The following is an 11,962-nucleotide window of genomic DNA, read 5'->3' as shown; positions in this document are numbered from 1 at the left end:
GCACCCATCCAGGCCTGAGTTGAAGCACCTCATTTATATAAAAATAAAAATGCTGCAAGTTCACACTTGCGTCTGATACAGTTACATGCAGTTTTACTTGAGTAAAAAGGTACTATAGAAAAATCCATTCAAGTTAGCTGCAATGAGGTAATTCAAACCAGACATATTTACATAAGAAACATGAAGGCTTCCATGACAAGGAGCGCCAAACGTGCCAAAATGTAATAAATCTAAAAAAAATCTTAGTTAAAATGAAACTGGAAATAAGTTAATGTATTTTTTCATGCAATGGTCAATTGGGAGATTAATGATTTATTTGAGGCCTTATTCACCAACTTAAAAAATCTATTGCAGTAAGTAATTATCTTGTGATTTTTCTGCAGGGTAGCACAAACTAACAAACCATTTATGTGGATTGTCAAATAACAATGTGATCTATTACCTACACAGTTGTCTTACTTCAGAATAATTATCTCACCAATCGACTGATAGGCAAGTCTGACAAATAAAATGAAGTAAAAAAAATTTATCTTGTTCAAACAACAGATTTCTTAAAATACAGGCATAACAAATGAATTACTTTATTTTGACCATGGTATTTATTTATTTATTTATGTGGCACCTGTGGATCTCCATGTTACTCAATTTTGTTTCACAAACTCTGGTTTCCAGAATATTTTTATGTAAAAAAAAAAAAAGTGTGTAGCATTTGGCAAAGAGTGAAATTATGTATTTGTGTAAACTGTTTTTAATTCATACATAATTTATTATTGTGAAATCTGACAATTTTTAAACTCCACAATGCACAGCTATTAAATAAAAGAATTGTGATTTCCTCGTCTCCTCCCTCCTTTTTCTTTGGTTAGTAAAGTAAATATTAAGGCATATTTGGTACAATGCAAATTTGATGAATTTATTTATATTTATTTTAATTATTAAAATGGCCATAGAGAGCCATGGGGATATTTCTGTCAAAACATAAACACTAAATTTGCCATATTTAATATGTTTGTATGTTATAATTCTTGACACAAATGTTGTAAACGGTGTAATTATTTATTTATCCAAATATGGCACTTTGTGAGCTCCATACCATAGAAGTAGCAAACCGCCTAAACCTCTGTTCCCTCCCGGCTGTATAGCAGATTATTAACGCTGAAGTGGTTGGAGAGGCTCTGCGCTGATGTGTAATAGTTCATTCTGTTGTCAGAGTTCAGAGGGGAGATTAAGGAGGGAGAGTAGGATCCCAGTCCCGACATGCTCTCCCTGCTCTGGGACAGTCCCCCAGGGGCCCCGGAGCCGTCGCTGCCCGCCAGCAACGAATTGACGCCGGACACGAAGCTGCTGAAACATGGGCTGTGCTCCGCAGAGGGAGGCGGCGACGATTTTGGCTCCGTGGAGGCCGGAGATCCGTGCAGGCTGGACGGGGAAGGCGTCAGCAGGCTGGCGGTGTCGGAGAGTTTATGCGGAGCGTCCTCTGATTTGACCGGGAGAGAGCCGTTTATATCCGATCTCTTTTTCCTCTTCCGTCTGAAGTTCCCGTTGTCGAACATCTTTTCACAGTTCGGGTCCAGAGTCCAGTAGTTTCCCTTTCCTGGAGTCAAAAAAAAAAATAAAATAACGCACTCTCATTATGGAGAACAAATCTCAAGTTATTATTATAACTAATAATTTAAAAATGTAATCAAAATGTGTGTAGAATTAGTTTGGCAAATGAAGCTACGGACTCACCTGGGTCGTCCTCGTCCCTCGCTACCTTCTTGAAGCAGTCATTCAGAGACAGGTTGTGCCGGATGGAGTTTTGCCACCCGGCTTTGCTCTTCTTATAAAAAGGAAAGTTGTCAGCCACGTACTGATAAATCTGACTCAGAGTCAGCTTCTTGTCCTGTGCGCTCTGGATGGCCATGGCTATCAGGGCAGAGTAGGAGTAAGGCGGCCTGACCATCTTGAAGAGCTCCTGTTGGCTGGAGATGGACAGCCAGCCCAGGTCGGCGCCACCGAACCCGGTGGGAGGCGGGAGGAACTGTCTCTGGTTCGAGCCGTACCCGGGCTGCATGTAGGACGAGCTGTTGTTCCCGGGGAGGTACGGAGAGGAGTTGATGGCCGGTCCATTAAGCCACAGGTAGGGGTTGGCGGACGGGGAGGTGTAGTCACTCAGACCGTAGCTGGAGGAGTGGGCCGGCGGCCTCTGTGGGTGGTGGTGAAGGTTCTGCTGGTACACGCCGTAGTTGTCGCAGTAGACGGCCATGTCCAGGAGCTCCTGGGCGCTGTGGTGCTGAATGGGACTGGTCTGGTGGTTGGATGCAGGCTGGTGTCCAAAGCCGTTCATAATCCACCCAAACCAGAGTCCCTGCAATAAGTGCCGCCTCTCTGTCTCTCCCTCAGGACTGAAGTCTCTCTCTAAAGGGGGGAGTATTTATGCGCAGCGCCCCGAGCCTCTACAGGTAGCCCATTGAGGAAAACCTTTTGGATGGACACACCCCTCTGCTCAGTCTTGTTGTCCTTAAGTCTTTATTCAACCAGTCCACCCATCAAAGAGTTCTGATACTTTGTGCGTCTTTATACTATTCAAAGAGGACCGTGCGCAATTACGCACATGCAATAACCTGGCAGTGGTAGTTCAGAAACAGTGGAGGTTGTTCCATGAATGCGAACCACTTGTTTGCTATTCATACCGCCAGATACAGACCCCAGCAAAAAAAGTCTTGTCTATATATATATATATATATATATATATATATATATATATACTTTTCTATTTAACGAGGACCTTGTGCCAAAACCTTGGAAAACGCTGCTTTTTACTAGCAGAATTAATTATAAATCTCGTGTGTGTGTGTGTGTGTTTTAAGTGTGTGTGTGTGTTAAGTAATGTTTATTCATTTAAATTTTAATCAGCCAAAAGAGTTTTTTAAATAAATTACCATGCAGATAATTTTAAACAAAAAGTGAAACAGCCAATTTAATTTAATGCTAAATCAGAAGCTGGGATTTAGACAAGTGCTTGACAGGAGTCATGTCATCAATATCAAAGATTATGTCAGAGATGAAAAATAAAAGAAACACTGCTATCTTATTCTCTTGAGCGCTCATTAAAAAAAAATACATGCCCAGTTTCTGCTGCTTGGAGGCACATTCAAGGTCAGAAGTAACCTTGAATTCACATGGGACAGGTTGCAACAGTTACACAAATATTCAAGGAAAAAAAAAACTGTCAAAAGCTTAAAGCTTATTTAGTCTTTTTCTCTCTGTCTCTCTTTCTCAAACATGCACACACGCACACAAACTGCGTAAGACAGCTAAATAATGTAAAATACGTGCCTATTGGTGCATAGAACAGCAATAGATTAATTATGATGAACAGATACACTTTATGGTAAATGGTCAGCACTTCTGTAGCGCTTTATCAAGTCCAGAGGCCCCTTTCACGCATGTTAGCTACATGGTAGCCGCAGCTGCCCTGGGGCAAACTGACAGCGGTGAGGCTTCCCAGTGCCACTGGACCTTCTGACCACCACCAGCAGGCAGGGAGGGTTAAATGTGTTGCCCAAGGACACAGTGACTGACAGTCAAAGCAGGGATTCAAACCAGCAGCATTATGTTAGTTAATTAGTTCTGATAACTAAATTAGTTATGGGGTTTTTTTTTCTGCAGAATGGGTTTGCCGTAAGCAGTGGGTGTTGTGTTTGGGTTTTGTGGAACGGCAGAAACAGGGGCCCCACCCAGAGTGTCGTTCATGCAGGAACTGTTTCTGGTTTCCAACAACCTTCAGCTTCTTTTTTTTTTTTTTTTTTTTTTCTAAATGGACCAGTAAGTTGCTTTTTTTTCCATGGTTGCTTATGAATGCAAGACTAAGAGACCTTCCTCCTAGGGGACATACAGAAACAACAAAAAATGCCTTTAACAAATTCTTACTTACACCTTTTTTTTAGTAGGTTCAAGTGAACTACTAAACTGGATGGCACAGATTTTCATTAAAAAATAAACAAAACAAAAAAAAAAAAACACAAGTTTGAGGGCTAAGGTCATTTATCCATGTCATTCTTTTAAAGCTCGAGTGTCAGACTGACAGTGTTAGATCCAAACAAATGTGCTTGTGTTGGGTATGTGGAGCATCCTTTTATCTTCAGGGAAATTTGTTTACAACAAACATCTGACAGGCTCCTTAGGTTTTAATGTCAACATAGCAGGACGCCCCTTCACCCTGAAGGAGCAGAGATCCAACAGCTACAAATTTTCAGGTGGTTAACTTCAGTTTAGGTCTTTTTTTTTAATAATACATTTTTTTTTGTTTGTTTGGTTTTTTTTTTTAGATCTGAAGAGGAACGACCTGTACGATTTTTTTCTACAGACAAATATTTTTCACCAGGATATTTCTATCCATAAATCGTGATGAATTCAATCAGGTGGGCAGATTACAGGCAGGAACCTGGATGACACTAAAATATCTGCTTTTAAATTCTGACAAGACAGAAGTTGTTATCTTTAGACCAAATCGTCTGAAAAAGAAACTGTTTGATCTGGATGGCATTAAATTGACCTTTAATAACAAAGTGCTGTCATTTTTACCACTTTTATGTTGTTGTTTTTTTCCCTCTCCACTGAAGCGACACCAGTCATTGAAAAATATACCATAAAATTAGGCACAGTAATTTCATATCAAAAACATTTTTCCATAACAAGGCGTTAATTTATATGCAGCAATCAGCCATGCAAGAATGAGCTGGTTTGTTGAAGAGCAGCCAGGCCATGGCATAACCAAACTAAGCAGCTCAGGGCCCCCAAACCAACAGGTCAGGTGTATGAACACATATATTTTTTATACAAATGATAGATTACTTGTTTGCCCTAAACTCCTCAGCCAGCAACTAGTTCTGATCGACTGAGGGAGAATTCAGCTCACTGCCGCTGCACCAGTTTGATTATTTGAAGCCCTTTGTTCTTCAAAACCCTCAAATCTGAAGGCAAACTCAAGCAAAACAGGCATTTTTTTCTCTTCTGATGAACGGCGACACCAGCTGGAGCAAAAAAGTGGCTGAGATTTATTAAACGATTCTGCAGTTTAGATTTAACCAAACATTCACCCTATAGGGTTTAAGAAATGTTTACCGTCTGTATGGATTGTATTTAAGTTTATATTTACAGCCCTCCAAAGAAGCACATTGAGTCTGCAGTCGTACACGTGGTGGTGGGCTCTGCCCTGCAGGATGCGGCTGGACTACCCGCGCACTAATCGGGGGAACATTCCTCCTCTCCATGACCTTGATGTAATCGTTTGGCTCCAAGGTGTTGTCCCAACCGAGAGTTGTGCATGGCAGCAGAATGTAACGGACTCCAGGGAGCGGGGAGGAATGTGGCATTTAACCCCGAGATGAAAGAAACAATAACCTTTTAGGTGTCTTAACACCCGGCATTTGGGAATTACTCCTGCCTGTACACCTGGCTCAGAAACAGCTCAAGGAAGCACTTTGTGTTCACGAAAATCGGGCTGTTTGTCTTTCTATGATTTCTTACTGTAATGGGTGTCATTGTATCAAATTTCAATCCTCTTTCCCTATTAAAAAAAAAAAAAAAGATTAAATTATGGGAATGTAAGAGCAGCTGATCATCAGAACCGTTTTCCTGTCTGTGGGAAAAGGCAGAAAAGGCGCCCTCTATTGGCTTCTTTTTGAGGGACACGCTGCTCATCTCTGCCCCTCACTCTCTTCACCCAGCTTGGAGCGCTGCTTCTTTGCCCAAGTCCAGTCCTCAAAAGTTACTTCAGCTTTTTGATTCATCCCTTCTTTGACACACCTGAATCAAATGAATGAGTCATTACCTCTGTAGAGTTGAATGACTTTCTGATGAGGGAGCTCCGCCGTTCATCAGGCTGGGAAAGGAGCACGTCAGTCAGAGAAGCTGTCAAGAGTGCTGGAGGAGCTGCAGAGAGCCAGAGCTCAGGTAGCTGAATCCATCAACAGATCCTTTATGGATGACTGCCAAGAAGGAGGATATTAATGAAACTGAGCAATGACAAGTCTTAGGCTTAGAGTTTAAGGAGTTTTCATAAATAACAATAAATAACTGCCTCTAGTTAGATCTAAAAAGAGCGACTGCTGGGGAAAATTGATTCTTGATTCAAATGGATTCAATATAAATTATACATCAGTGTTTACATTTGTTTATTTATTTATTTATTTTTTACCGCTTTAGGGTTATGCACTAACTTTATGTTGGTCTAATATATGAAATCCTAAATGTTTGAGGTTGTAACATGACTAAGTGTGAAAAAGCTCAAACGGTGTGAATACATTCACAAGATGTGTTTTAAAAACAACAACAACAACAAAAAACAAGTGTTATGCACATTAACTGATATTTTACACTTACTACCATGGAGCAGCGCATGAGAACTGCTCACGCTAAAACATGAGCACTTAATAAACGTCATAGCCAAAACTAAAAAGTAAAAAAAAAAAATATTTCTGTAACTTCAGTTTATGCAGATTAGCCAAGTCAGGGCACAGACGACGTCAGATGGTTTCAAATGTGCTGGAATATTTCCTAGCATGTTTGAATATTTGGTGCAACATGCAGCGATATTGCACCAAATGTGGCATTTAATGTCATTAGGAAATTTTCACATCTTTATCTTCTTTTGAGTTAGCTTGTTCTTGTTTTATAACTTTTTAAAGCCACACTCGGTGTATGACAGAATAGAAGGAACACACTTGCGAATATTTGGATAATTAAAAAACACAAAAAGCAAAAACTTTTGTGTCTAAATGAAGAGCAAGAATTATCCTAAAGAGCAAAGGTTCGCTTTCTATACCACAACCCTAAACGTACCGCCAGAGCTACAACAGAGACTTTCCCAGGCATATTTAATTGACGGAACGCCCCAGTTAAATTCCAGGCCTAAATTCAGTTGAGTTTCTAGCAGGGTACCTGAAAAGTGCTGCCAAGACTCTTTACATCCAATCTAAGTGATCATTATCTTTTGATATTTTGCAAAGAGAAATGGGTCAACATTTTCAGTCTTTTGATGTGCAAAAGACTCAAAATGAAACCTGTGTTTAGGAGACTGAATGCAGGATCACTTTTACATTCTAATGCCTCTGTGTGGAAAATGAACATGATGTCTGGTACTAAACCATCCATGACTGTAGTGTCCAAAGTCAGCAGTTTAGGCCCGGTATCCTTCATGCTTTAGTTGTAGCCCTGATTTAATACACCTGAATCAAGTGACTGATTTATCATCAGGCCACTGTAGAAGTAGGTGACCTGTCGAGGCTGGAGAAAAGACACGTCTCAAACCTGCGGGACACCTGTCCCTAAGTCAGACACCGCTGGTGTAAAAGATTCAGGTAAGTGGGGGTTAGGCCGAGTCAGTCCCTACGTTTTCTTTGTGCTTATCTGACGCTCTGATATGGATCCTCTTTCTAAAGCTCTTTCGGGCGACACAAGCTTTTCCTTATGAGATCATATCAAATATGGAGAGGTCAGAGCCATCAGAGCCCCTCCTCAGCCTGACCGTATGTGAGATCCCTGTTGAACGTGATGGAAGAAATGCCACACGTTTTATATGCATCAGCGGATTTTACGACTAGGATTGGAGCTCAACTCCCGCTGGTGCAAACAAAGGCCCTCTGGGTTAATAAGGCTTGTTTTCTGCAGACTGCTTCGGCTTTAACTGTGTGGCTGTATGACTTTGACATCTGCAAACTGTTTACTGCTTTAAAGTAATTACGGGACTATTAGATGCACTCAAGGCCATTAAAAATCAGGAGAGGGTGCGATAAAGTCATTAATTTTGTCTGTGTAAACAAATTATTCTGGTGGCCAGAGGCTTCTTCTGCTCACTGTCTCCCTCCAGTGGAGGAATAAAGCAAGAATAAAGGACTGCTGTTTAACTCTTAATGCAGAACACAGCCTAAGAGGACGAAACTACATGCAGAAATAAGAACTGCTTTCGCTGACTGCTCACGCAATTTACATTCCTCTTGTACCTGCCTTGAATCTGCTGTGGTTTGGCTTTTGTGAATCCTTTATTTCTGAACTCAATGGTTGTCATTCCTAAAGTTGGCAAAGACAAACCCACTGCATAAAACATTTCAAACTCCAGCTGAGTTTTGCACTTTGTCTTTAGCTCTTTAAAGGAGTTCAAGAGGTGAGTAATAGTTTTAAATTAAACAGGAGAGAGAAAACGGCTGGGAAAACTGCTGGCACCTCACCGCCATCCCTGCAGGAACCGGCGACGTGTTTATGGAGCGCGCTTCATCAGAAAAAGACTTCACGTTCATCCATTTCTCCTTCCAGGAAAACAAATGCGAAGACAGTGTGGGAAGGTGCCCAAACCTGCTGAAAAATGAAACTGGCACCTCATTTTTCTTTACAGCGGACGTCCTGGATGCGTTCATGTACTGTGGCTCTTGAAGAGCTAATTTCAGTCAGAGTTAATGTTTTACGGATTTTCCCTAGAACCCTTGGATGAATTATGAAGCACAATCTTCCCAGGGTGGAAACGATTTATTCCTGTTGCTTGTTCACCATTTTCTTCGACAGTTTTTTCTTCCACTCAACCTTCCATAAATTTGTTGCAAACGGCTAGCTCCCTTTAGCAACACCTAAAGTATTGACTGAAATGTAGCTGTGGAGACCATAATTTCCTCACTGTTTATCATCTATCATTCCAGTTACAAACACTCTCTGAGACCTTTGGTCTCTTGGCCAACATCATCTGTGTTACACGAGCACTCCCAACTAAACGGTTCGCCAAACAGATAATTTAGCCATTTAAATCAGTAGCAGGACTGGAAGCTGAACAAGCCTGGTTGAGGTGGGCGGTTATTCATTCTTTAGGGGTATAAAAGTAAATAGGTCTGAAAACTACAATACGTTGCATAATAAAAGATTTTAAAAACATTGCATTCTCCCCCCCCCCCCCGCCCCCCTCGTCACAACTATGTCCTGCGTTGCTGTTTTATTACATATAAACCTTACATGCAAGGAATTCATTCTTTTATCCCTCGCATGTCATTAATCACCAAAAGGTCAACATTTCTCAAAAGAATTTGAGATGAAATTTGCCTTACGACTGTTTGAAGCAGCAACGTAAATATCAACAGTGCATGATGAAAAGCGCCTGAAGATAGGTTTCTACCTGCACAGTGAAACCCAGAGAAAGTGTTTCTTGGTAATTAGATGCTTTTTTTTTTCTGTGTTTTCCCCTTTGACCAATTACGGTTTTGCCCTGACAACCTGTCTGCTTGAAGGCGTTAGGCTGCCAGTCCTGAAAAAGAGCACTAACCAAGACTGAAGTACAAGCAGCTGGGACTCCTGCCTGACTGCTGCAGGTTGCATTAACCCAATTTACTCCTCTCCCTGGTAGATTTACACCTCTGCTCCTGATTACATCCTTGCAGGGCATCTTAATGCTGCTGGTCAGCAGGAGCCAAAATCATGGAGTTTTTATGTTGCGCCATCAATACGATGTGAAAGACAAGGCCGCAGTGACCGCACTCTCCAGGGGAGGGCAGCATCGTCTCAGGGGTGACACACGCACGTCGTTGCGCAATAAATCGAAGCACATCCATCAAGCCGAACTGTGCAGCTTTCTGGGAGGTAAAATATATCAAAACCCAGAATATGATCAGTGTATCGATTTTAATCTCGCTGGAGTCGAGAAATAGAGAAGCGTCAGAATTTAAAGTAACAATGAAACAAGTGAAAAATGTGTCTGTCATGAAGTTCACTATCCGAATGTGGAGGGTTTAATTTTCCTAAACACTCGCGCTTTTGTCGATACCAATCCTGTCATGTATTATTGCACATAAATGTGTGTTTAAAGAGCACCGCAACTTCTGGTCCTTAATCATTACATCAGAGGAATTCAAGAAAAAAATAAATAAAAAATAAAATAAACTAATAAAAAACACAAAACAAATGGAATACATAAAATATAGATATGAGGAAAATATAGACGTGAGACCTAATTACAGAGATGTCATTAAACAAGTTAGGATCAATATTCCTCCACTGAGCCAAAATGCCGCTGGCTCTTATTAGTTATTTTCATGTAATGCTCAAACAAGCTGGGAATTCTGCCCTCTCATCAAACCACTTCTCCACCCCCGATCTCTAGGTGAGTTTCCTAGCAACACATCCATCTGACTGCCTGGGAAAGCCCTGTGCTTTATAATAGCCTCAGCTAATATAGATCAACACCACTTGGTTTCCCATCTCTCTTTCTTTCTCCCTTAAAAAACAAAAAAACAAAACAGAAAATAAACCGGAGCTTTGAACGGACATGGGGTTAAACTTTGAATCTAAATCTCCAAAAATGACATCAGGTGGTGACAACTTTCTTTGATTTTAGAAGCTGATTGTGACACCCAGCTTTGGTCAGAAAAAAAGAAAGCATCAGGCAGGAGTTTGTAAAGTTTGAAGAAGTGCAGAACAGCTGCATTAAAGGGCTCAGATAAAGGTTAGTCCCCTGTCTGCACCTTCTGGGGTTTTTTCCAATCGATTCAACAACTAATGGCACCCCTGGGAAATATCTGTGAAGAGTCTAAAAAGGTTCTCTGCAATTAAAAGATAATCTCAGGATTTCCCTTGGACGGGAATACGACCTTAATCTGCAAAATGACAAAAACTGAGAGAACGTCCCATCCAAGTGAGGCAGATGTATGCTAATGTTCAAACAAACACATGACCTACTGGGCTAAACCTGCCCATATCGACAGAGGGATAACTAAATCTGGTAGAAAACCTGTGAAAACAGCAGAAAAGAAGGAAGCACAACAGAGGACAGAACTCGGGACGAACAAGAGAGACTGAGTCAAACAGAAATGACAAAAGATCCCTCTGTCTGTTTGCTGAGAACACATGACTAAAGGCATGATGTTTCAATACCAGAGATAGAAAATAAAAATGAACCCTGGGAGGACAAACTCATCCGAAGAGGTTATTTGTTAAAGGATGACAATGTCTTGTTCTCTGCCTTCGTCTCATTTCCTTCAGCGTTTTTGAACTCCTTTAAGAGAGTTAAAGCACATCAGAGCTCCAGCATTGTTCTTGACACATCTAAATGTCCACTTTATATAAATAAGAGGTTTAATCTAACAGGTGCGATGAAATGAGTTTCTTTCAAAAGCGTCATATTTTAAACACAGAGGTGTCGCCAGCAGTTCAGAAACCTGAAGCGTTTATATTGGAAAGCCAGGAAACAGGCCTGCAGACCACCAAGCAGTCCGGCTTACGGTTGAGTCTCCCATTTATGTTTCCGACTTCAACTAAACAAAGTCGTACAGACGCGGAGCAGCATTCATGCCGAGTCGACAGAAGATTTACTTCTCAAGCACTTGTCATGTTGGCTCCGTCACTGAACACAATTCACTCAGTCAGTTTATTGAGGCGCTTCCTGACAACTCTGCTGCGACAGACACGGCTTTTGTAGTCTCTGTAAGACACTATCTGTGACGGCTACATAAAGCTCTTCACCACTGTACGACAACACCAATCGGTCCAGTGCCATGGCCACAAAAGGCAGGAATGCCAGTGGTTTTCCTGAACAGAATGATGTATCGAATGACAATATTTTCCAAACATGGATTAAGTTTAAGGCGCTTTCGTGCTTATGAGTGGGTTATCCGTGACGAAGTTTAAAGCAGAACTAGCTTATAAAACAATAACCCAACCCCATCATTTGAGAAGTGACACAGTAGTGGCAGCATCATGCTGTCGGGGATTATTTTCTTTATACCAGGAGATGGAGCTGGTCAGAATCCAGAATCAGTGGCAAGAATAAAAAAAAAAACAACAAAACAACTAATGTTCACCTATTCTCAGCAACATTTCTGGCTGAACGGCAGCGATTTTGCAAAGACGAACAGAGCAAAAATTTCAGTGTGCAGAAGTGCAATAGCTGGCAGACGCACAAAAAAAAAAAAAAAAAAAAAAAAACTTCCCCCCCGCGAAAGAG

The 11,962-nt window shown here is 41.2% G+C and overlaps 1 protein-coding gene across 1 annotated transcript; it reads right to left on the bottom strand.

Annotated features, from left to right (window-relative positions):
• Positions 1 to 378: 378 nt before the first annotated feature.
• foxi1 (forkhead box i1) lies at positions 379 to 2,364 on the bottom strand. Its single transcript, XM_015028388.1, has 2 exons — positions 1,732 to 2,364; positions 379 to 1,594 (listed from the first exon to the last, which is right to left on the bottom strand). Exons 1-2 carry the CDS (start codon positions 2,327 to 2,329, stop codon positions 1,113 to 1,115), a joined length of 1,080 nt encoding a protein of 359 aa, XP_014883874.1. The 5' UTR covers positions 2,330 to 2,364; the 3' UTR covers positions 379 to 1,112.
• Positions 2,365 to 11,962: the final 9,598 nt, after the last annotated feature.

Source organism: Poecilia latipinna, unplaced genomic scaffold, assembly GCF_001443285.1.
Source record: "Poecilia latipinna isolate Pla-1442-1.1 unplaced genomic scaffold, P_latipinna-1.0 Scaffold123, whole genome shotgun sequence".
In the NCBI taxonomy this organism is placed as follows: Eukaryota; Metazoa; Chordata; class Actinopteri; order Cyprinodontiformes; family Poeciliidae; genus Poecilia; species Poecilia latipinna.
The sequence above is the reverse complement of the archived record's forward strand: the minus strand, read 5'-3'. Positions and strand labels throughout refer to the sequence as shown.

Excerpts from the sequence above, each read along its gene's own strand:
- foxi1 (XM_015028388.1), bottom strand. The coding sequence starts at position 2,329 with ATGAACGGCTTTGGACACCAGCCTGCATCCAACCACCAGACCAGTCCC. Across the intron at positions 1,595-1,731 it reads GAGGGACGAGGACGACCCAG|GAAAGGGAAACTACTGGACT; the intron begins GTGAGTCCGTAG and ends TTTTGACTCCAG.